At 43.6% G+C, this 25,339-nt stretch overlaps 2 protein-coding genes across 4 annotated transcripts in view; one reads left to right on the top strand and one right to left on the bottom strand.

Moving 5' to 3' along the window:
- os9 (OS9 endoplasmic reticulum lectin) overlaps positions 1-2,826 on the top strand; it is a 37,222-nt gene extending 34,396 nt beyond the window's left edge. Inside the window, exons 14-15 of the mRNA XM_033015836.1 lie at positions 571-686; positions 1,667-2,826. Of these exons, the coding sequence (XP_032871727.1) occupies positions 571-686; positions 1,667-1,804 (254 nt within the window). The 3' untranslated portion in view covers positions 1,805-2,826. The remainder of the gene's footprint in view (positions 1-570; positions 687-1,666) is intronic.
- Positions 2,827-8,950: 6,124 nt separating this feature from the next.
- tac3 (tachykinin precursor 3) lies at positions 8,951-20,767 on the bottom strand. 3 transcript variants are annotated; one of them, XM_033015701.1, is made up of 7 exons: positions 20,623-20,767; positions 18,908-19,041; positions 16,422-16,524; positions 14,455-14,484; positions 11,576-11,629; positions 10,121-10,193; positions 8,951-9,267 (listed from the first exon to the last, which is right to left on the bottom strand). In XM_033015701.1, exons 2-7 carry the CDS (start codon positions 19,007-19,009, stop codon positions 9,249-9,251), a joined length of 381 nt encoding a protein of 126 aa, XP_032871592.1. In that variant the 5' UTR covers positions 19,010-19,041; positions 20,623-20,767; the 3' UTR covers positions 8,951-9,248. The 3 variants fall into 3 exon arrangements, with proteins under 3 accessions (XP_032871592.1, XP_032871594.1, XP_032871593.1); XM_033015703.1 differs by having other exon boundaries at positions 18,908-19,023; positions 20,623-20,751; XM_033015702.1 differs by lacking the exon at positions 10,121-10,193 and having other exon boundaries at positions 20,623-20,766.
- Positions 20,768-25,339: the final 4,572 nt, after the last annotated feature.

The following is a 25,339-nucleotide window of genomic DNA, read 5'->3' as shown; positions in this document are numbered from 1 at the left end:
AATGGATTTACCCCCTGATTCCACTAGCCAGTGAAGAGTGATTGATATTTCCTGAAAGTGTTTTCTGGTTCTAATTGTTGGAAATGTTTTAGGAGTGCATCGTAGCGTCCACGTTTCACTTGATCTGTAGATGTATGCATGTCATTTATTGTTTCATAGATTTTAACTGATGTTGACAGTCGCCTGAAAAATCACCTAAGTGGGACATGCCCGTTAAGATTTTGGCCTTTCAGAGAAAATAAATCAGTGCAGCCAAGTAAAATAGCATTGAAAGGTTAGATCGAGTGAAGCATTGATAGACACAGGTCTAATTACTTGATGAAAATCGCACAAAACGTAATATTCACAGGACTGTATTAAACTCTGATGTAAATCCTTTCAGCTCTGACCTGAAATAGCTCTTAGAAATCAAGTACATATTTAGGGATTTGAGAAAGCATTTAAACATTTTGCAGCTTGCAATAACGTCCTGTGGAAATTGAAGCATTGCTAACATAAAATAAATTGGAATAAACTTTCAAGGATGGATAATGGCAATCACTTGTGCCTCACCACTGGCTTTTCCTTCAGGCAAAATTGAAGTGAAGATCGTCACAACTGGATCACTTGGGGATGATGATGACGATATGCATTGGCTATCTGAAGAAGACACCAAATCCTTCCGAGAACTACTCATCAATTTACTGGTAAGGTTTGTTCCATCGAGAGCAAACTTGAAGAGAATCTGAAATTGTAATGGTTGATGGAGACATAAGGAACTATAGGTGCTAGAATTTTGAGCAAAACACAGAGTGCTGGAGTAACTCAGCGGGTCAGGCAGCATCTGTGGAGAACATGGATAGGTGACGTTTCACGGAGTGCTGGAGTAACTCAGCGGGTCAGGCAGCATCTGTGGAGAACATGGATAGGTGACGTTTCACGGAGTGCTGGAGTAACTCAGCGGGTCAGGCAGCATCTGGGGAGAACATGGATAGGTGACGTTTCACAGAGTGCTGGAGTAACTCAGCGGGTCAGGCAGCATCTGTGGAGAACATGGATAGGTGACGTTTCACGGAGTGCTAGAGTAACTCAGCGGGTCAGGCAGCATCTGTGGAGAACATGGATAGGTGACGTTTCACGGAGTGCTGGAGTAACTCAGCGGGTCAGGCAGCATCTGGGGAGAACATGAATAGGTGACGTTTCACAGAGTGCTGGAGTAACTCAGCGGGTCAGGCAGCATCTGTGGGGAACATGGATAGGTGACGTTTCACAGAGTGCTGGAGTAACTCAGTGGGTCAGGCAGCATCTGTGGAGAACATGGATAGATGACGTTTCACAGAGTGCTGGGGTAACTCAGCGGGTCAGGCAGCATCTGGGGAGAACTAGGATAGGTGACGTTTCACAGAATGCTGGAGTCTCAGCGGGTCAGGCAGCATCTCTGGAGAACATGCATAGGTGACGTTTCACAGAGTGCTGGAGTAACTCAGCGGGTCAGGCAGCATCTGTGGGGAACATAGATAGGTGACGTTTCAGGTCGGGACCCTTCACATTGACTAATGGAGGGGGAGGGAGAAAGCTGGAAAACAGGTGGGGTGGGACAAAGACGGAGGCCTTTGTCAAGATTTTCATCTGTTGACATGAAAAGGTGCATGCACCAAAACTGATAACATTTCCTTTTCTCAAATAGACTGGCGGCAGTGAAGAGGTTTATAAAGAACAACAGAGGCAGCAACAGTTGGAGGATAATTATCGCTTTGTGTGGGGGGAAAGCCAAGAAGAAGCACAGTCATCGAGCAACACAGATTCTGATGATATGGACTTCTAGGGACATGCGACTCTCAGTATAATTCAAGCACATCTCTGGGTGTTAGCACATGAACCAGCCAATTTGCACTTTGCCATGTGTAATGGCACATTTATTGTGATCAATGATCGCAATCAATAATAAATGAACCTGCAGAAGAATGGTCATAATTTTCTATTTTTATTGATGAGCTAAAATGGAATTTTGTGTTTATCGGGTACAGTCCTTTGTGTGTTGGCGATGGTGTATATGGGCCATGTTAATATCTTATGAATGTGTATCTTAGTAATGAACCTTGCCTCTGAAACAATGGGCATCCTTCTCAACTTTACTGAGAAACATGTTCTCATGCAAGGGGCAAGGCCCAGTAAGGAAATGGAGAGTGAGCACACTGTAATGAATGTAATGTTATTTTAATCCCCAAAATGGATTTCTCTCCCAGTTGAAAGTAGAAAGCTGGGCAGGGGAAGTATCTAAAGCTGAGAATGCTGAGCAACCTGGTGTTAAAAATCTGATTGGGAATCACTACATTATCAGTATCGAGGCAGCCGACCTGCAATCAAAGTCCACAATTTCAATCTTTAGACGCTCTCGTTTTCTTCAAGTTGTTGGGAGGGCTGTATTTCTTTTCCACTGGTGGTGTTTCAGCCATGTTCGACAAAGTCGGAGATCCAAATCCTTTTAATATACAAACCAATGACCAAGATTGCCTTTTGGAATTTTTGGAATGGCAACTTGCTGCTAAAAAATAGCCAGTTTGATGACAGCATTCATCTTGCCTTTAGTAAATAGCTAAATACCAGATATTTGTCTCTGGTAGCTAACCAGTCATTTTATTAAAATTTGTATGTATGTCTGCCTCTTTTTAATATGAATCTTTTGTGCTTGTTGCTTTAATTCAAGAATGTATGGATTTGCTTTGTGAATAATGCAACCATTGCAATGAAAGTTTCCCATGAGACCAAGTAGATACCTACTTCCTCTGATTAATACTTGGACAACACTGTGATTGAATAATGTTTAATAAAACACAGTATCCAGTTTGTAGAGCGTTTTAACCTTTTATACTGAATCGGGCACTTTTTTTTTTTTTTTAATATTTTATTTTATTAGAAGTAAGTACAGTCATATGGCACCAAAGTGCCTAATATATATTTTCATAATACATTTTATGTACAGCTTTTTTTTTTTTTGTTACATTGAAAATAGATTAGAATAAGAAAAAGAAGTTAGATAGTAAAGGATAGAAAGATGTGAAATATATAGTGTGTGAAAAAAGAAAACGAGTAAATGAAGAAAGTTGAGAGAGAAAATAGAGAAAATAAAATAAAATAAAAAAGAAAAGGAGATCATTATTTATAATCTTGACCAACCCTCGTCCAGTCCTGAAACAGTTATTTTTTACAATTGTGTTGCACCATATGATTCCAAAAAAACGACGAATGGAGACCAACTCGTTATGAATTGGTCTGATTTATCCATTAGGAGGAATCGCATTTCCTCAAGATGAGCGGTGTCCAACATACTTGCAATCCACATTTTTTTTTCATTTTTTTTTTTATTTTTTTTTTTATTATTAGAAGTACGGTAAATTACAATAACACACAACACATATATCTTAATACATTTTTTGTACCGCTTCGTTTTTTTTTTTTTTAAAGCTTTAAGAAAAAGATAGAAGTAAGGAAAGTAAAGAAGGTGCGCAAGAGTTGTGAAGTGCAGGAGAGTGTTGGGAAAAGAAAGCCCCTTAGAAAAGAAGTTAGAGAAGGAAGTAAAGTAAGAAAGTAGACCCTAGAAAAGAAAGAAAAAGAAAGTAAGGACAATCGCTCTATTATAACATTAAACTCCGCAGAAAGACTACCAACCAAGTCTGTTTTTGTTGTTTTATCTCCCAATGCCAGGTCCTGATACCATTTATTTATTTATTTATTTTTAAAATTACTATTGCACCTCATGCTTGTAATAGGTCCATAAACGTAGACCACGTCTTTTGGAATTGGTTTGCTTTATCTGCTAAGAGGAGTCTCATCTCTTCCAGATGTAATGTTTCAAACATATTTGATATCCACATTTTTATTGTTGGTGTGGGCGCATTTTTCCAGAATTTAAGTATGAGCTTTTTTCCCATTATTAGCCCGTAATTGAGTAAATTCTTCTGATACACGTTTAATTCAGGGATACCTTCCGATATCCCAAAAATGATCCATTCTGGTTTTGGTACCAGTTTTATTTTAATTAATTTTGAAAAAATATCAAATATTCCATGCCAGAATTTTTGGATTTTTGTACAAAAAACAAAAGAGTGCGCTATGGTAGCTTCTTGACACAGACATTTATCACAGATTGGTGAAACATTAGGAAAGATTTTATTTAATTTAGTTTTTGAATAGTATAGTCTATGTAATGTTTTGAATTGGATAAGCGTATGTCGTACATTGATCGAGCATTTATGCACCTGTAGTAAATGTTTATCCCAGCTCTCTTTTGAAATTTTTATAGCTAATTCTTGTTCCCAGTCTGTTGTACCCACAACAGATGCAATCCACATTTTAAGCGTTGGTATTGATGTACCCTTCCAAAATTTAAGAATTAATTTTTTTGCTATTATTAAACCATAGTTAAGGAATAGATTTTGAGATGTGTTCAATTCGGGCACTTAATGGGTGACTTGACAGTTTTGCGTATTGTTCTATATCAAACTGTTTTAATGTTTTTATCAAATCCGAGGGTTCAGATTTCACGCCGGAAGGAGCTATGTGATCTAAGCTTCGTAATAAACAATCTGATCAGGAAGAAGGCAGCATGGACTTGAAGGTATTTGAATGTTTTGAGGGTGGAACAAACGTCGAAGATGTAGCCATTGTTAATCACGAGAAGTCTTAAAGAAGGAACTGCAGATGCTGGAAAATCGAAGGTACACAAAAATGCTGGAGAAACGCACCCGCTGAGTTTCTCCAGCATTTTTGTGTACCTATGAGAAGTCTTAACAGGGTTCCCGACCAAGAAAGTGAAAGGAGCAACTAATTAGTTTAAATTGGGAATGGGGCAGGAAGTAGAAAACTGCGTAATGCGAATATACTCCATTTAATTAAATGGTGGTGCAAGAAGAGGTATTTCACCAAGGGTCTCTGCAGCAATAGTACATTTCTATTTAAAGAAGTATTGAATAAAGCAGCAGGCCATATATCTCTCTTTGCTGGTGACACCAAGGTATTGATAGAAACGTAGAAACATAGAAAATAGGTGCAGGAGTAGGCCATTCGGCCCTTCGAGCCTGCAACGCCATTCAATATGATCATGGCTGATCATCCAACACACAGTATCCTGTACCTGCCTTCTCTCCATACCCCCTGATCCCTTTAGCCACAAGGGCCACATCTAACTCCCTCTTAAATATAGCCAATGAACTGTGGCCTCAACTACCTTCTGTGGCAGAGAATTCCACAGATTCACCACTCTCTGTGTGAAAAATGTTTTTCTCATCTCAGTCCTAAAAGATTTCCCCCTTATCCTTAAACTGTGACCCCCTGTTCTGGACTTCCCCAGCATCGGGAACAATCTTCCTACATCTAGCCTGTCCAACCCCTTAATTAAATGGTGGTGCAAGGAGAGGTATTTCACCAAGGATCTCTGCAGCAATAGTACATTTCTATTTAAAGAAGTATTAAATAAAGCAGCAGGCCATATATCTCTCTTTGCTGGTGACACCAAGGTATTGATGCAGTAAATGAGATGGATCGGAGCAGAACATTACATTAGTTCAGAGTGAGGAATGAGAAGTTGCTTGCTTTAGGTAAAAAAAAACCCGGGTGTAAATCACTAAAAGCCAGGGTCAATGAATGAGCAGAGAGATGAAGGATTCTATGTATGGAAGTCCCAAATAGCTAGTGGTTGGGTTCACGATCAGTCTGAAGAAAGGTCTCGATCTGCAACGTCACCCATTCCTTCTCTCCAGAGATGCTGCCCGAGTTACTCCAGCATCTTCGGTTTAAACCAGCATCTGCAGTTCTTCCTTCCTACACGGGTTCATGAGATGTTTGACTTTGTGGGCAATATAAGTGTTTGCCCAGTATGCTATAAGGATTCAGTTTTATGTTATAAAGAAAAATCTAAAGTCCCCTGTAAGGAAAGTCTAACATCTGTTTCAATTTAGATGACGTGGGATTGCTCTATTTGAGATTGCAGAGTGGTGGGTGCCTGGAACGCATTGCCTGGGGTGGTGGAGGCAGACACAATAGTGACGCTCAAGCGGTTTTTAGATAGACACATGGAGGGATATGGATCCACATGTAGTCAGATGAGGTGAGTTTAACTTGCCATCGTTTGTAGCTTGGATATTGTGGGTTGAAGGGTCTGGTCCTATGCTGTACTCTTCTATGAAACTCTTACACTCTCCCGACTTGGAAATATCTTGCTGGTTCTTCGTCATCACTGGCTCTACATTGTGAAACTCCCTCCCCAACAGCACCGAGGGAGCACCTTCACGTGAAGAACTTCAGTGGTTCAAGCAGGCAACTCTCCCCCACCTTCTCAAGGGTCAATTAGGGGCAGATAATAATGCTGCCCTTGCCAGCCCAAATCTTAGACAATGTAATAAAGGAAAATGTCAAACCTCTTTGTAACAGGGCCCCCTATTTACTCGAAATAAGCTAACATGGCTAAAATGTATTCCTTCACTGGGGAAGTGTATTGCCACATGCAGAGATGTGTGTGTAAGCAGGGATTTGAGGTAGTTGGCAAAAGACCCGTGCGTGTGTTGTAATCAGGAACGCACTGTGGAAGAGGCGTTGGGAGCAGATTCAGCGGTAACTTTCAAAAGAGAAATGAATGAATCCTTAATTGGGGGGTTTAGATTGGAAACTCAAGGAGCTTGGTGTAAAGGACCACCGGTGAGTGGGACGAATTGGCTGGTTCTACCAAAGGGCTAGCATGGGAACAACGGGCAGAGTGGACTCATTCTGTGACATTTCAATCTGTGATCTTCTCCTGACCTGGTTTCATCAGTACAGCAGTACAACAACTTTATCATCTGTGAATGGTTTTTGGACCAAATTGCAGTTGACATCTCGACACAAGTATCGTGACTGCACCTCCTACAGCCTACAGTTGGTGTCACTGGTGACCTTATCAAGCTGCTCGTTCTCAAAACGACTACTGCCACCAAGTGGTGTTACATTCATGCAAGAACGCCTTTTGATTAATTTAGCTTCCAGTGATTTATGGAATGGATATGCTCGGGCAGTGATGCTTTCCCATCACTGTGGTGTGGAACAGCTTCATTACTTTGTGAATCGGGAAGCAGAGGGCATGGGTTTAAGGTGAAGGGGGAAAGATTTAATAGGAACTAGAGGGGATGCTTTTCCATCGAGGTTTCTCTCTGGTTGTGGTTCACTAACAGTCTGGAAGCCGTGTCCTTTAGTGCTCTGTCAGAGATGCTGCTGAACCACCTTTAATGATGGATATTGAACTGTCCCCTTCGCACACAGATCGCAATCTGTTGCCCTTGCTTCTTGCAGCGCTCGTTCCTAAGTGTCCTTCAATGTGGAGGAACACCGATTCATCAGCTGTGGGGAACGGGGAGGGAGGTTTCATTGTACAAATATGACCTGATGCCATGGGGTTTGGAGTCAATGTTGTGAGACTCTCAGGGCAACTCCTGCTCACTATCTGCCTGGGGGAGCAGGACATACTGAGGGACTACGATGGAGGGGTCTGATAGATTAGCGGTAGGGTACGGGTCTGTCTCTGCAATTACATCAGACCGTCCCTTGACCAACTCTCAGGACTTCTTGTGATGAGGACTTGCAAGTCAGCTGAGCTTGTGGTCAAAGGATGTGCGTTTTAGAGTGCGTCTCAAACTAGGATGGAGGGGAATCCAGAGTGTTGGGCCTAAGTACCTCCCATCCAAGCAGTTTGATTATTAGAAATATTCTTGCACAAACTGACATGTAGGCTCATGATATCATTTTCCCCTTGCTTAAAATGAAGCATGTTTCCCAGCTTGGGAACTGAATGGTGCAATATTGCCTTTGCTCAGCATGTTGTCCAGCACGCAGTCAAGCCCTTTGGCCTGACTTATCCATGCCAACCAAGTGACCTATCTAAGCTAGTCCCATATGCCTGCATTTTCCTGTAAGCCCAATATATCCATGTACCTCTCCAATTGTCATTTAATCTTTGAAAACATTAAATAATATGATTTTGCAATATGGAAACACATTTAAATTGCTGCTGTCTGAATATATAGAAAGCTAATTTCCACATGTGGAATTGTACTGCTAACCCATTATATTTCGTGGCCATTATTAACCTGTTCAACCTTTATTAACCTGATTTTAATGAAAGTAAATATATAAAAAAGATAACTGGCACTACATGCAGAATGTGGCAAACTTAATCAGGTCTCCATTCCCCAGAGCCTTTTTTTCCTTTGAACATCTTGGCCATGATATGCCCTTATGTAATATTGGGTTATCTTCTTCTTGCGTATGGCCTAAAGTTGTATGACAACTTGTTCTATTTGATCTTATTTGAATGTGCACGCCAGGTTGATTGCATTCGTCGAAACAGGGCAGACCACGTGAAGGTTGCAATCTCCCACCCCGATATTGGGTTATTAAATAAAAGGACTAATGCCCCTGTCCCACTTAGGAAACCTGAACGGAAACCTCTGGAGACTTTGCACCCCACCCAAGGTTTCCGTGCGGTTCCCGGAGGTTTTTGTCAGTCTCCCTACCTGCTTCCACTACCTGCAACCTCCGGCAACCACCTGCAACCTCCGGGAACCGCACAGAAACCTTGGGTGGGGCGCAAAGTCTCCAGAGGTTTCCGTTCAGGTTTCCTAAGTGGGACAGGGGCATTAACAACAAATCCTGGGGAAAGCTCGGGCAGAATGAGCAGACTCTGCGCAGACAGCACCCGTAGTCGGGATTGAACCTGGGTCTCTGGCCTGAGGCAGCAACTCCGTTGCTATTGCAAAGGATGGAGCTGATTGTGGTGAGGAAGGTGAATCCTGGAGCCAGAAGGACAAGTGGGTTTGGTTGAGTGTGATGAAGACGACAGCAGTTCAAGAGATGCAGAACATGCGTGTAACACACTGAAGCATTCCTTAACCTCTGCACACACTGATTGCAGATACACAAAACATGGGCATGATGCACTGAAATCTTAACGTTAAATAAAAATGTATTTATTTGGACTGGACAGTGGAGGGGATAGAATACAACAACACCAGTTCCAGCTCGAGAATTGTGTCCTCGCCACTCGTTTCTTCCTTGGCTGGCGATGAAAGACACGGATTCTCTCGAACCAGAGTCGGCTCACCCACGCCGAGGTTGAATATTAACATGATTTGACTGTAAATATACGGTTATGTAAAACAAATTTACTAGCTTATTCTGGGACGTTATGCACTTTGGTAGATGGAGCAATCGCTTCCTTGTCACGGCTCCGCTTGCTTTCGACGTTAGATGGCCCCACAAGTCCTAAAGGCAGAGCAGAGCTTTGTTTAATTTACAACTGGTCTCAGTACGTTCATGAGTTCTAGGAGCAGAATTAGGCCGTTGGGCCCATCAAAGTCTACTCCGCCATTCAATCATGGCTGATCTATCTCTCCCTCCTAACCTCATTCTCCCCATTTCACACAGAGAGTGGTGAATCTGTGGAATTCTCTGCCACAGAAGGTAGTTGAGGCCACAGTTCATTGGCTATATTTAAGAGGGAGTTAGATGTGGCCCTTGTGGCAAAAGGGATCAGGGGGTATGGAGAGAAGGCAGGGATGGGATACTGAGTTGGATGATCAGCCATGATCATATTGAATGGCGGTGCAGGCTCGAAGGGCTGAATGGCCTACTCCTGCACCTATTTTCTATGTTTCTATGACACCCGTACTAATCAAGAATCTGTCAATCTCCGCCTTAAAAATATCCATTGACTTGGCAACGAATTCCACAGATTCTCTGACGAACGAAATTCCTCCTCATCTCCTTTCTAAAGGTACATCCTTTTATTCCGAGGCTGTGGCCTCTAGTCCTAGACTCTCCCACTTGTGGAAACATCCTCTCCACATCCACTTTATCCCGCGGCCTTTCACTATTCATTAAGGTGCCCACTCATCCTTCTAAACTCCGGTGCCGTCAAACGCTCGTCATTATGTTAACCCAATCATTCCTGGGATCAGACCAAATGGCTGCAGGAATCACAGGGGGCATGTACCGAGAGCTGACATTGACTCCAGGCCGCTCAGGGGAGAGACAGTCAGCCTTGGCCACGCACGGGGCTGAGTGTCTGATGCACAGCTTCACAAGCTGACAGCTTTGCAGGGCATAACATTATTACCTCGGCTTGCAATTGGTGGCGGTTCTGTGTCCTTTTCTCCCTGGTTCATCTTCATTAAGAGCAGTTGATTCATCTGTTTAAATGTGATAATTTGAAATTAATATTTAGGTTCTTTTGCTCATGTTTCATCCATGGTGCAATTTTGCCAGACTTCGAGCTAAGAGATTGCGAGTCTGAGTCCGACTTCAGGGACTGGAGCTCGTGATCCAAGCCGACACACTGAATGGTGTGTCCTTCAATGGAAATTAAACAAGGCCTCGGCTGCTGTTCTATGAGGCTTCCGATCATCTGGCCTCATTTGAATTTCAGTAACAAAAAACGGAGATTGCTGGTAAGCATTCAGCAGGTCAGGCAGCATCTGCGGAAAGGGAAACGGTTAACGCTGACTCTGAAACCTTCAATTCTATTTCCCTCTCCGCAGATGCTGCCTGACCTGCAAAGTGTTCACTGCATTTTTTTTAGTTTTGATAAGAAATAAGAAATTAGAATTTGAAATGGATTACAGACGAAAGGGAAAGATGTTATTTTGTTGCTTTTGTCAACTTGCCCTGATTCCTTTGTTGCCAGAATGTGTTTCCTATTTCTCAACCATTCCCATGCCTCTGCTTTGTTCTTCAATATATGAGAATGTTACAAAGATTTAGTTATGGCTCATGTTTGAGGTCTGAAACCCTTTGGCAGAACTGGGAAAGAGAAAACATATTAATTTTAAGTTGCAGAGGAGCCTCATGCTTGGCCTCAGGTTCCCTCTCACACTGTAGGGGGCAGCGCAACAGTAGAGTTGCTGCCTCACAGCGCCAGAGACCCGGGTTCGATCCTGACTATGGGTGCTGTCTGTACGGAGTTTGCACGTTCTCCCCCCATAGCTGTGTGGATTTTCTCCAATATCTTCGTCAAGATCTCCCACACTCCAAAGATGTACAGGTTTGTAAGTTAATTGTCTTCTGTAAAATTGTTTTAAAAAAATGTGTAGGATGGAGTTAGTGCCGATGCAGACTCAGTGGGGCCGAAGGGGCTGTTTCCACACTGAATCTCTGAAGGCTGTATCAGAAGCGGTCACATCTGCCTGTCATCCATTTGTAACATTGGCTCCATTTTCTCTCCCCATTAGTAAAAACCTGACCTGCTGTCCCAGGACCCTGCTTTTAGAAACATACATGACATGTGGAGTTTGCACGTTCTCCATGTGACAGCGTGGGTTTCCTCCGGGTGCTTCGGTTTCCCCCCCACATCCCAAAGACGTGCGGGTTTGTAGATTAATTGTTCCTCTGTAAATTCCCCCTAGTGTGTAGGTAGGGAGTGGATGAGAAAGTGGGATAACATAGAACTGGTGTGAACGGGTGATCGATGGTCAGCATGGACCTGGTGGGCCGAAGGGCCTGTTGCCATACTGTATCTTTCAATCAATCAATCAATCACACAGCTAATATATAACTTCAAGAGATTCAACCTCACCCAATTCCATGTTTGGTCTTCCCATCAGACCGACAAAAAAATCATCCAAGTCCCCTGCAGATGAAAGAAAAGTAATTCCTTTAACGGTCCAGCAGGCTGTTTAGTTTAGTTTAGAGATACAGTGCGGAAACAGGCCCTTCGGCCCACCGGGTCCGTGCCGACCAGCGATCCCCGCACACTAACTCCATCCAACACCCACAAGGGACAATTTTTTACATTTACCAAGCCAATTAACCTGCAAACTGTACGTCTTTGGAGTGTGGGAGGAAATGTCCAGTTTTTAATAATTTATTTAGAATAGAATACTGTGCAACGAAATTCCATTGCATCTCCTTCGGCTTAAAAAGAACAAACACAACAGCCATTGACTCACATATACACATATCAGTAAAAAAAATAATAAATAGGTATTAAAAATATTATAAAAGAATATTGCGCATTATCTTGCAGCCCGAATTATATTGTGCTTCCCAGTGTTCTCTGTTAGAATTAAGTTGTTTTATCGCACATGGGTAGAAACTACTTTAGTCTATTTTTTAGTCAGAGACCTGAATCGCCTCCCAGAGGGTAGCAGAGTGAAAATGTGATTGGCAGGGTGGGATGTGTCCTGCTTGATGTTTGTGGCCCAGCGCAAGCATCAGGCCCTGTATATGTCATCCAGGGAGGGCAGTTGCGCGTTTGTGATGCTCTGTGCAGTTTTTATAACTCTGCAGCGCCCTCCTCTCAGCCACAGTGCAGCTAGCAAACCACACCAGGATGCCATAGGAGAGGATACTTTCCACGGCACACCGGTAGAAGGACAGCAGCAGCGGCTGATGGTAAAATTTGATGGTATAACGTTAATTTCTGAAAGAAATATACCATTATACCCTACAAACAAGGAACTGCAGATGCTGGTTTACACAATAGGACACAAAGTACTGGAGTAACTTGGCAGCATCTCTGGAGAATATGGATAGGTGACGTTACATAGAAACATAGAAATTAGGTGCAGGAGTAGGCCATTCGGCCCTTCGAGCCTGCACCGACCGCCATTCAATATGATCATGGCTGATCATCCAACTCAGTATCCCGTACCTGCCTTCTCTCCATACCCTCTGATCCCCTTTAGCCACAAGGGCCACATCTAACTCCCTCTTAAATATAGCCAATGAACTGGCCTCGACTACCCTCTGTGGCAGAGAGTTCCAGAGATTCACCACTCTCTGTGTGAAAAAAGTTCTTCTCATCTCGGTTTTAAAGGATTTCCCCCTTATCCTTAAGCTGTGACCCCTTGTCCTGGACTTCCCCAACATCGGGAGCAATCTTCCTGCATCTAGCCTGTCCAACCCCTTAAGAATGTTATAAGTTTCTATAAGATCCCCTCTCAATCTCCTAAATTCTAGAGAGTATAAACCAAGTCTATCCAGTCTTTCTTCATAAGACAGTCCTGACATCCCAGGAATCAGTCTGGTGAACCTTCTCTGCACTCCCTCTATGGCAATAATGTCCTTCCTCAGATTTGGAGACCAAAACTGTACGCAATACTCCAGGTGTGGTCTCACCAAGACCCTGTACAACTGCAGTAGAACCTCCCTGCTCCTATACTCAAATCCTTTTGCTATGAAAGCTAGCATACCATTCGCTTTCTTCACTGCCTGCTGCACCTGCATGCCTACTTTCAATGACTGGTGTACCATGACACCCAGGTCTCGCTGCATCTCCCCTTTTCCTAGTCGGCCACCATTTAGATAATAGTCTGCTTTCCTGTTTTTGCCACCAAAATGGATAACCTCACATTTATCCACATTATACTCCATCTGCCAAACATTTGCCCACTCACCCAGCCTATCCAAGTCACCTTGCAGTCTCCTAGCATCCTCCTCACAGCTAACACTGCCCCCCAGCTTAGTGTCATCCGCAAACTTGGAGATATCGCCTTCAATTCCCTCATCCAGATAATTAATATATATTGTAAATAGCTGGGGCCCCAGCACTGAGCCTTGCGGTACCCCACTAGTCACTGCCTGCCATTGTGAAAAGGACCCGTTTACACCTACTCTTTGCTTCCTGTTTGCCAGCCAGTTCTCTATCCACATCAATACTGAACCCCCAATGCCGTGTGCTTTAAGTTTGTATACTAATCTCTTATGTGGGACCTTGTCGAAAGCCTTCTGGAAGTCCAGATACACCACATCCACTGGTTCTCCCCTATCCACGCTACTAGTTACATCCTCGAAAAATTCTATAAGATTCGTCAGACATGATTTACCTTTTGTAAATCCATGCTGACTTTGTCCAATGATTTCACCACTTTCCAAATGTGCTGCTATCCCATCTTTAATAACTGACTCTAGCAGTTTCCCCACTACCGATGTTAGACTAACTGGTCTGTAATTCCCCGTTTTCTCTCTCCCTCCCTTCTTAAAAAGTGGGGTTACGTTTGCTACCCGCCAATCCTCAGGAACTACTCCAGAATCTAAAGAGTTTTGAAAGATTATTACTAATGCATCCACTATTTCTGGAGCTACTTCCTTAAGTACTCTGGGATGCAGCCTATCTGGCCCTGGGGATTTATCGGCCTTTAATCCATTCAATTTACCCAACACCACTTCCCGGCTAACCTGTGCCGGGACCCTTCATTCCGCAGTCCTGCCCCACCTCTCATCCAGCTTTCTTCTCCCCCCCCCCCCCCCCTCCCAACCACAATTAGTCTGAAGGACTATACCCCAAAACATCACCTATCCACGTTCCCCGGGAAATGCTGTGTGACTCACTGGGTTACTTCAGCACTTTGTGTCTTTTCTTTAAGCAAACCAGCATCTGCAGTTCCTTGTGTCTCCACTTACATAACATGGTCAGGTCAATGTTTGTTGGAAGAATCTGTTGGGAGCACTTACGTTTCTGAGCCACGGGAATTTCTTTTGTACCTGTGAAATAAATAAGACACATTGAGTCGTAGAGCTATGCAGCACAGAAACAGTCATCAAGGTCCAACTTGTCATCATGGAGGAAGGAACTGCAGATGCTGGTTTAACCAAAGATAGACACAAAACGCTGGGGTAACTCAGCGGGACAGGCAGCATCTCTGGAGAGAAGGAATGGGTGACGTTTCGGGTCGAGACCCTTCAGACTGAGAGTAGAAGGGAGGGAAATGGAGGTAAGGAGAGGCTAGAACAAAGCAGGGCCATCAACCGATGACCAAGGAAGGGTGGAGCCCACAATGGCCCATTGTTGGTTGGGGAAGAGATAACGAAGGGATGCAAGGATGCGAACAGTGGAACTAGTAGGACAACTAGGGTGGGGGGGACAGGCGAGAGAGGAAATGCAGGAGTCACTTGAAATTAGAGACATCAATATTCATACCGCTGAGGGTAAGCTGTCCAAATGAAATATGAGGTGCTGTTTCTCCAATTTGCGTGTGGCCTCGCTCTCACTTTAGTTTTAGACACTCCTACTGTAGGGAAACCTCCCCCCCATTGACGAACTGTACACTGCAAGGGCCAGGAAGGGAGCGGGTAAGATCATCTCTGACCCCTCTCACCCTGGCCACAAACTCTTTGAATCACTTCCCTCTGGAAGGCAACTCCGGACTGTCAAAGCTGTCACAGCCAGACACAAAAACAGATTCTTTTTTTTTCCACGAGTAGTTGCTCTACTCTACAGCCAAAAATCTGTAGCCTCCTTGTGCTCTGGTATTTTATTTAATTCGTATGTTTAATCAATGTTTTATTTTTAATGTTTTGTGTCTTTCCTAACTGTCACTGTATGTCATGTTGTCACTTGCGGGTGGAGCACCAAGGCAAATTCCTTGTATGTGAATACTTTGCCGATAAACTTATTCATTCATTCATTCATTCGAAAGACTGATCATCCACTTGATGATTTAATTTACCACTGTATATTACCCCTTAGCCTCCTGCGGTCCTGGAAAAAAATACCTATCCAGTCTGTCTTTATAACTCCAGTCCTCCTGTCCCAGTAACATCCATCTCAATCTGATCTTTAGTTGTTGGTAGGATGATTCAACTGCCTTCAAGCAAGAATTTCATTGTCCTATCTGGGACACATGACAATAAAGCTCTCTTGACTCCGGACTAGAGTCAAGAGAGTCTAAAGATGCAGCGGCCCTCGGAGCTGAGGCTGCGGGACTCGGAGCTGTTGCAGCGGGACTCGGAGCTGTTGCAGCGGGACTCGGAGCTGTTGCAGCGGGACTCGGAGCTGATGCAGCGGGACTCGGAGCTGAGGCTGTGGCGGGCCGACTCGGAGCGGAGACATCGCCATGGAGGTCCACTGGACTGGAGGGCGGCATCTTCGGCCTGGATCGATCGCCTCAGCGCAGAGGGAGAACAAGGAGGGAAGAGACAGAGACTAAGACTTTTGCCTCCATCACAGTGAGGAGGTGCCTGGTGAAACTGTGGTGGATGTTAATTTGCGTTTATTGTATGTTTTGTTATTTATTGTTACTGTGTATGACTGCAGGCAACGTAATTTCGTTCAGACCGAAAGGTCTGAATGACAAATAAAGGAATCAAATTCAAATTCTTGACTTGGTAACAAACTGTCCCTGTCCCCACAACAGAGGGGGGTCACCTGGATCGTCCGTTGCTCCTGGTAACCGAGTCCGCAGACCGGACTGGACTTTGAAAATGACACCAAAACCGGCGAGTCTTGCATGCGATCTCAGTGGACTATTTCAATGCATTTTGTACTATTCAGGCATTGTGCTGAGTGATTACAATACTTTACTGAACTGTATGTAAACTAGGAGTTTCACTGTATGCATGCGCATGTGACAATAAAGAATTATTGACCAAAATGACCAAAGGAGAAAGTTTCTTGATTTTCAAATAGGTTTAGTACTTGCCAGCCATTCTCCTTCCCATCAGTGCCACAAATCCATCGTAGGACAGGCCATCGTAGAACCGCTTCAAGAAGAGATGGGGCAGCTTTTCCTCATTCATACTTCCCTGCAACAGAAGGCTGGAGTAACTCAGCGGGTCAGGCGGTATCTCTGGAGAACATGGACGGGTGACGTTTTGGGTCGAGACCCTACATCGGCCCACATGCCTGCCAACATCACACCGCCTCCTCTCTGTATCTTCAAACGAAACTAGCAGAAGCTGGTGGTTCCTATCGCTCAGCCTCAAAGCCATTACGTGCAGAGCAAAGATCATGCTCCGCTCTATGACTTTGTCCTGCATGAAAGGTTTTGAGACAATATCTTGAGGTAGCACCTTCTTAAGTAGACTTGCAAAAGTAGAATAGCATCATCCACCAACACTGTAGATCCATAAGATGAGAGTTGGTTGCCTATCCCAAATTTGGCCTTCTTTGACATAATTTTTGATGTGTGGCCTGCTTTTTATTTTGGGGCCTATTACTATGGCCCTTGGATACATTATCAAACATAGAACAGTATAGCACAGGAACAGGCCTTTCGGCCCAAATTTTCTATGCCTATTCTATCATGATGTCAAGTTAAACTGATCTCCCTTGCCTGCAAGCGATCCATATCCCTCCATATCCACGTGCCTATCTAAAAGCCTCTTAACCACTAACATTATGTAACTCCATCACCACCCCTGGCAGTGCGTTCCAGGCATCAAGCCCTCTCTGCACATCAACATAGAAGATGGAACAGTACAGCACACGAACAGGCCCTTCGGCCCACAATGTCTGTGCCAAACCTGATGCCAAGTTAAACAAATAGTACGATTAGTACGAAATAGTACGAAAAGATTACGGAGAGTCGGATTGTCAAGGAAGACGCTCTCTAACTTCTACAGGTGCACAGTCGAGAGCATGCTGACCGGTTGCATCGTGGCTTGGTTCGGAAATTTGAGCGCCCTGGAGAGGAAAAGACTACAAAAAGTAGTAAACACTGCCCAGTCCATCATCGGCTCTGACCTTCCTTCCATCGAGGGGATTTATCGCAGTCGCTGCCTCAAAAAGGCTGGCAGTATCATCAAAGACCCACACCATCCTGGCCACACACTCATTTCCCTGCTACCTTCAGGTAGAAGGTACAGGAGCCTGAAGACTGCAACAACCAGGTTCAGGAATAGCTACTTCCCCTCAGCCATCAGGCTATTAAACCTGGCTCGGACAAAACTCTGATTATTAGCAACCACTTTCTGTTATTTGCACTACCAGTTTATTTATTCATGTGTGTATATATTTATATCATGGTATATGGACACATTTATCTGTTTTGTAGTAAATGTCTACTATGTTCTGTGTGCTTAAGCAAAGCAAGAATTTCATTGTCCTATACAGGGACACATAACAATAAACTCACTTGACTTGACTTGACTTGACAAATCTGTGCCTTTCCCTGACCAAGGCAGTTCTCTTTATATCCTTTCATTTTAATGAAGATTTTACAAGTGACAATATTGTCATCTTTATTCCCAATGCTATTAGTCAGTGACTTTGAGTATGATCATATTATAATCATAGGTAGACAAAAGTGCTGGAGAAACTAGCGGGTGAGGCAGCATCTATGGAGCGAAGGAATAGGCGACGTTTCGGGTCGAAACCCTTCTTCGGACATCATAATAATGTTTCTTAAATAATGTTCCTTATAATATGTTTCTTAAACATATAATCATAGATTCCTAAAGATATGATACAGTTTATACAGCAATTCAAAAGTAAACATTTAGCAACAAGCATCATCCATTTTGGCATTTTTTTTCCCCGTGGACTCCTAAATTAATCTTGCTGCTTTTGACCTAATTACACTTTGCGTTTACATTAGAATGCATTTACAACAATAGTTTAGTTGAGTTTATTGTCACGTGTACCGAGGTACGGTGAAAAGCTTGTGTTGCGTGCTAACCAGTCAGCGGAAAGACAATACATGATTACAATCGATCCGTCCACAGTGTACAGATACATGATGAACGGAATCAAGTTTAGTGCAAGATAAAGCCAGTAAAGTCCGATCAAAGACAGACTGAGGGTTTCCTACGAGTTAGATAGTAGTTCAGCATTGCTCTCTGGTTGTGGTAGGATGGTTCAGTTGCCTGATAACAGCTGGGAAGAAACTGTCCCTGAATCTGGAGGTGTGCGTTTTCACACTTCTGTACCTCTTGCCCGATGGGAGAAGGGATAGTTATACATCACCTTTAATAGGGTAAAATGCCTCAAGATGTTCCACATGTATCAATCAGTATCGATTGACAACAGACTGACAAAATCAATATCAATTGACAAATGAAAGTCGACTACAAAATTGGTGATTTGCTGAATATTGTACCGCACGAGGATTGAAACGATCCCCAAAATGGCAAAAACATACTAATATAAACTAGAAATACCCCAGACCTTTAGAAGTGGGGAACTCACCTTGGTCAGAACGCCACCGTCTGCCACCAGCTGCCCCTCGTGGTTTGTGGAACACATTTCCAAAAAGGCAGAAGCCAAGGCCAAAGCAATGAAACCTTTCATGTTGCCGACTCTTGCTGTGATTGGAAATGAAGCTTTACAAGAAAGGCAAAGAGGAAAAATGACAGGGAAAATAATTGCATGGGCATTCATCAAACAGAGAGAGTTGCCGGTTTGTAGGAAACATGTCCTGGAAAAGCCTCCTCATTCAAATAGCAAATTATAGTTCTTAGTATTTCCATGATTTGGATTAAAATTACCTGGCATATGATCAATCACTAGAGGGTTGTTTGGACACGCTAGAATTTAGAAGATTGAGGGGGGATCTTATAGAAACTTACAAAATTCTTAAGGGGTTGGACAGGCTAGATGCAGGAAGATTGTTCCCGATGTTGGGGAAGCCCAGGACAAGGGGTCACAGTTTAAGGATAAGGGGGAAATCTTTTAGGACCGAGATGAGAAAAACATTTTTCACACACAGAGAGTGGTGAATCTGTGGAATTCTCTGCCACAGAAGTTAGTTGAGGCCACAGTTCATTGGCTATATTTAAGAGGGAGTTAGATGTGGCCCTTGTGGCTAAAGGGATCAGGGGGTATGGAGAGAAGGCAGGGATGGGATACTGAGTTGGATGATCAGCCATGATCATATTGAATGGCAGTGCAGGCTCGAAGGGCCGAATGGCCTCTACTCCTGCACCTATTTTCTATGTTTCTATGACCCTTACAAAGGTCTATTTATTCCCTCCAAAGATGCTGCCTGACCCGCTGAGTTCCTCCAGCACTTTTGGGGTTTTTTGGGGGGGTAAATATAACTTTTGCTTGGCGTAACATGCACTATGATCACACATTAATGAGATTTCATGAAAGCTTTGTTGACCAATTTTTTCTTTGCCCCCATGCTGTTCGACCTGTTGTTCATTTGCAGCATCTTGCATATTACTTTTGCATATTAATATTAAGACTACTGGGTTAGGTCATATTGGATATTTAACCATAAAATACAAGATCACAGCAAAGGTAAAAAAACTGAAGACAAATTCAGACAGTGATTCACGAGGCAACTGTGAGATACAGCCTGTGTATGATGCATTAAAAAGGAACAAGGAATATGGACATTTAAATCACTTTATTTTGTAAAACAAATAACGATAACAAATAAATTTAAAAAAGAGCAAGTTATTTTTAAATGCTTTTTAAAAAAGAAACTTAAACAATTCACAATTAGAAAGTTTAAATCTAAAACTGCCCAGAATCCCTGCAGCATAAGAGAAAACAGCTTTAATTGTACATTCGAATGAAAGTATTCTTTTTCTAAAGATAGACAACAACAAGCTGGAGTAACAGCGGGACAGGCAGCATCTCTGGAGAGAAACTGTATCATATCTTTGGGGATCTATGATATAAGAAACATATTATAAGGAACATTATTTAAGAAACATTATTATTATGTCCGAAGAAGGGTCTCGACCCGAAACGTTGCCTATTTCCTTCGCTCCATAGATGCTGCCTCACCCGCTGAGTTTCTCCAGCATTTTTGTCTACCTTTCATTGCACATTATTGATTTTGTTTCATGTCTTCAATATTTATGGACATGCAGATCACATACATCAGTTAAAACAATATTTCACTATCATATTATTTAGCCAACCTTGCCAACCGTTCAGTGCTAACTTACTTCTGGGGAGGTTCTCTGTTTCCCAGTCTTCCTTTGCCTGCGTCGAGTTTGAATGCTCGGGGTGTTATCACTTAGTTTCTCCCTTTATATACCTCGCTTGCTCCCCACAGCTGGGAGTTGCTGCTTTCCTGCCAGTCTCTCCAGTCAGTTTATTGTGATCCTCCTGTTTATGAATGGAGGGTTGGGGACGAATCAAAGCCTGCTGTTAGATATTGATGGGACGCCCACACCATCGCTAACAATCATGTTTCGCCCAGAGACTAAACGCTCCGTTTGTCTCTCGTGCTGCTTGCAAATTATGCACCGTTTAGGATTTTTAAAGAATTTTAAAAGACTTTCAGATTACAGATTATTTAAGGGTCAGACCTAGCAGTCTTCTTCAAAGGGTCTCGACTCGAAATGTCACCCATTCCTTCTCTCCAGAGATGCTGCCTGTCCCGCTGAGTTACTCCAGCTTTTTGTACCTATCTTTAGTAAAAGAATACTTTCATTCTTAAATACACTCATTAAATGAGTCATAGTCATTGTGTCATGCAGCACAGAAACAGGCCCTTTGGCCCAAATTACCCACACCGACCATCCACACTAGTCTCCTATCAAGAGAGGTTTATAGCTCTCAAGAAAGCAAGACTTTGCCTTCATGAGAGAGTTAGATATAGCTCTTAAGGCTAACGGAATCGATGGATATGGGGAGAAAACAGGAACAGGGTACTGATTAGGGATGATCAGCCATGATCATATAAAAGGATTATAAAAGGACTGGACAAGCTAGATGCAGGAAAAATGTTCCCAATGTTGGGCGAGTCCAGAACCAGGGGGCCACAGTCTTTGAATAAAGGGGAGGCCATTTAAGACTGAGGTGAGAAAAAACGTTTTCACCCAGAGAGTTGCGAATTTGTGGAATTCCCTGCCACAGAGGGCAGTGGAGGCCAAATCACTGGATGGATTTAAGAGAGAGTTAGATAGAGCTCTAGGGGCTAGTGGAATCAAGGGATATGGGGAGAAGGCAGGCACGGGTTATTGATTTGGGACGATCAGCCATGATCACAATGAATGGCGGTGCTGGCTCGAAGGGCCGAATGGCCTTCTCCTGCACCTATTGTCTATGTTTCTATGTATCCATGTACCTGTCCAAATGTATTTTAAATGTTGTCATAACACCTGTCTCAACTACCCTGTGGTCGAAAGCTGTGCCTTCCCCATGCTTCTTCAAGACTAAAACTAAAAACTACTAGCGTCTGCGCAAGAATCCCAGCCACAAACACACCTCCGACTACGTAATAAATCCCACCCACATCATAGGTAGACAAAAGTGCTGGAGAAACTCAGCGGGTGCAGCAGCATCTATGGAACGAAGGAAATAGGCAACGTTTCAGGCTGAAACCCTTCTTCAGACTGATGGAGAATGGAGGGGGGCGGGAAGAAGAAAGGAAAAAGGAAGAGGAGGAGCCCGAGGGCTGCGGGAGAGCTGAGAAGGGGAGGAGACAGCTAGGACTACCGGAAATTGGAGAATTCAATGTTCATGCCACTAGGGTGCAGACTGCCCAAGCGGAATATGAGGTGCTGCTCCTCCAATTTCCGGTGGTGCTCACTCTGGCCATGGAGGAGGCCCAGGACAGAGAGGTCGGATTCGGAATGGGAGGGGGAGTTGAAGTGCTGAGCCACCGGGAGGTCAGGTAGGTTAATGCGGACCGAGCGGAGGTGTTCGGCGAAACGATCGCCAAGCCTACGCTTGGTCTCACCAACATCATTACAGGCAGATAAAATTTTAAGGTAACTGGTTATAGTTTATGACATACTGAGTGGCTACTACAGTGAGCATCTATATCTACAGCAGCACGGCCAACTTTTTTAGCCCTGATTTAGATCAGATAAAAACCACAGCTTCCAATTGCCAACCAATACCTCCAACGTGTTTAGCAATGGAAAAATTGCACAATAAGATGTTGTGTTCACTATCCGGATACGTGGGTACCATCTGATGGGCACGAGGCTCTGATTTGGGGTGGTGGCACCTTACAATGGTCACCACTTGTGAAGATTGACACAGAATCATTGACTGGGGGACAACAGTGTCTTCACATTGTTTTTCTGTTTTTGGACTGAATTCTGTTTTTAATTTGTGTCTCTGTGATGTCTTTATTACTTATTTTATTCTGATTATATGTTTTTATTCCTATTAATCTATGTAAGGTGTCCTTGAGATGTCTGAAAGGCGCCCATTAAATAAAATTTATTATTATTATTATAACAGTCATTGGAGGAACTCAGCGGGTCAGGCAGCTTCTGTGGAGGGAATGGATTGGTGACGTTTCGGTTCGGGACCCTTCTTCAGCCTGGCCCGCTGAATTCCTCCAGCACTTTGCGTTTTGCTCAAGATTCCAGCGTCTGCAGTTCCTTGTGTCATCATTGACCGAGTGCGGTTTGTCGTGGGATTGAGTCAACTCAATTTTCTCTCTCGGACAGTGAAAATATTTCTGTAAGCTGTACATAGTTTGAAGCCTTTTGCAGAAGTGATTTAACCTTTATCACAATTATTCTCTGTTATGCTTGAATACTTTGAGTGATAATGGTTTAAAATTCATGTTGAATACATTAATATTTACTTAAGCGCTGATTTGTTAACGATCGTCATTAGCACACATTATAATGGGAATATCCATAGATTTATCAGTATTTGCAGAGTTTAACTGCAGTGCCAATGAGAGGGTCGCTGTGCATTTCTAGTTATTAATGATTCCACTGATAATTAATCGCTTCCAAGTCTGGCTTCAGGCCGTGTCCTTGAAGTTTGTGTCCTGATGGTCAAGAGAGAAAAACAGACCATTTACACCTGCATGACGGTGCATATTCAAGGTGGGGTTGGGGTGAATGGACTTTGCATGGAGTCAAACAGCATGAACGCAGGCCCTTCAGCCCAACTTGTCCATGCCAACCAAGCTGCCCCATCTAAGCTGTGTAGGAAGGAACTACAGATGCTGGTTTAAACCAAAGATAGACACAAAAACCTGGAGTAACTCAACGGGTCAGGCAGCATCTCTGGAGAAAGGGAATAGGTGACGTTTTGGGTTGAGACCCCTCTTCTTATCCCATCTAAGTTAGTCCCTTTTCCTACATTTGGGTCACATCACTCTAAACCTTTCCTATCCATGCACCTGTCCAAATGTCTTTTGCATGGAGATGAGATGAGAAAAACATTTTTTTTCACACACAGAGAGTGGTGAATCTGTGGAATTCTCTGCCACAGAAGGTAGTTGAGGCCACAGTTCATTGGCTATATTTAAGAGTGAGTTAGATGTGGCCCTTGTGGCTAAAGGGATCAGGGGGTATGGAGAGAAGGCAGGTACAGGATACTGAGTTGGATGATCAGCCATGATCATATTGAATGGCGGTGTAGGCTCGAAGGGCCGAATGGCCTACTCCTGCACCTATTGTCTACGTTTCTATGGTGTTTATAGTCCCTGCATCAACTATTTACTCTGGCAACTTGCTCCACATACCTACCACATATCCCCACGGTGCTTTTATCTGGACTTAAAGATGGAGAAACTCTCATTCATTATCTATCCAATTACAGGTTAATCACTGACAACATTGCTATTCTAAATTTGGAGCAAAGTTTATCGATAGGAAAAGGAAAGGGTTTATTTTTGCAGTCAACCCTTTCAATGAACCGACTCCAAGCCGCTAAACAGCATCTTGTGAAATAAGTTTCTCCATCCGTTTAATGATGTTTGCAACCACATGTAGGCAGATGAGGTGAGTTTATCCTGGCATCATATTCAGTATAGACCATGTGGGCCGAAGGGCCTGTTGCCGTGCTGTACTGTTCTATGTTTTAAATGAAGTTAAGATTTTAATTCGATTTTTAATACCACACAGAAGGTTAATTTAAAAAATGCTGTGACTTATCGGTGGTTTAGTTTAGTTTCTCTTGTGCATTTAGTTTTAGTTTTAGAGATACAGCACGGGAACAGGCCCTTCGGCCCACCGAGTCTACGCTAACCAGCGATCCCCGCACACTAGCACCACCCTACACACACACACACTGGGGACAATTTACACTTATACCAAGCCAATTAACTTACACACCTGCACGTCTTTGGAGTGTGGGAGGAAACCGGAGCACCCGGAGAAAACCCACGCAGGTCACAGGGAGAACGTACAAACTCCGTACAGACAGCACCCGTGGTCAGGATTGAACCCGGGTCTCTGGCGCTGTGAGGCGGCAACTCTACCCGCCGCGCCACCGTGTCGCTCTTTTGGGTAAGTTTCTTTGAATATACTTCATAAAAGAAGCAGTACAGATGGCAGCAGAGAAGTTGGTTTGAGTCACTGGGCCCCGCATTGTGCGCAGAACAAGCTGGGAATTGTCACTGCAGGGGATGCTGTCAATCACACAGCCTGCACATTGCTCACGGCATTCATCCCATCAGTGGATCTCTGCAGCTCTCTCAGATTGTCAGCCTTACAAGCCCCTCCAGTGACGTCATCAGTGCCCAATGTATGGGGGGGGAAAAAGGCAGAGAAAGGATGAAAGACTGGTGAGGGGAGGTTATTCAGACAAGCCACTGTCTGTTTTAGCACAGTACCCGGTTTGTTCTTGCATGGACAGACACAGTATAGAAATAGGCCATTGCCCGACAGCTTTAGACATCCACAGAGGGCGGTGAATGCGTGCTGCTGGGGGTGGTGGTTGAGGCAGGTACAAGTGTGG

The sequence above is a fragment of the Amblyraja radiata genome, chromosome 46 (genome assembly GCF_010909765.2).
Source record: "Amblyraja radiata isolate CabotCenter1 chromosome 46, sAmbRad1.1.pri, whole genome shotgun sequence".
NCBI classification, from domain to species: Eukaryota; Metazoa; Chordata; class Chondrichthyes; order Rajiformes; family Rajidae; genus Amblyraja; species Amblyraja radiata.
This window is presented reverse-complemented; position numbering and strand designations above follow the sequence as displayed.

Coding starts and splice junctions, on each gene's coding strand:
- tac3 (XM_033015701.1), bottom strand. CDS start 19,009: ATGAAAGGTTTCATTGCTTTGGCCTTGGCTTCTGCCTTTTTGGAAATG. Junction 11,630..14,454: donor AATTCCCGTGGCTCAGAAAC/GTAAGTGCTCCC, acceptor TTTCATCTGCAG/GGGACTTGGATGATTTTTTT. Junction 10,194..11,575: donor AAGACCAAACATGGAATTGG/GTGAGGTTGAAT, acceptor ACATTTAAACAG/ATGAATCAACTGCTCTTAAT.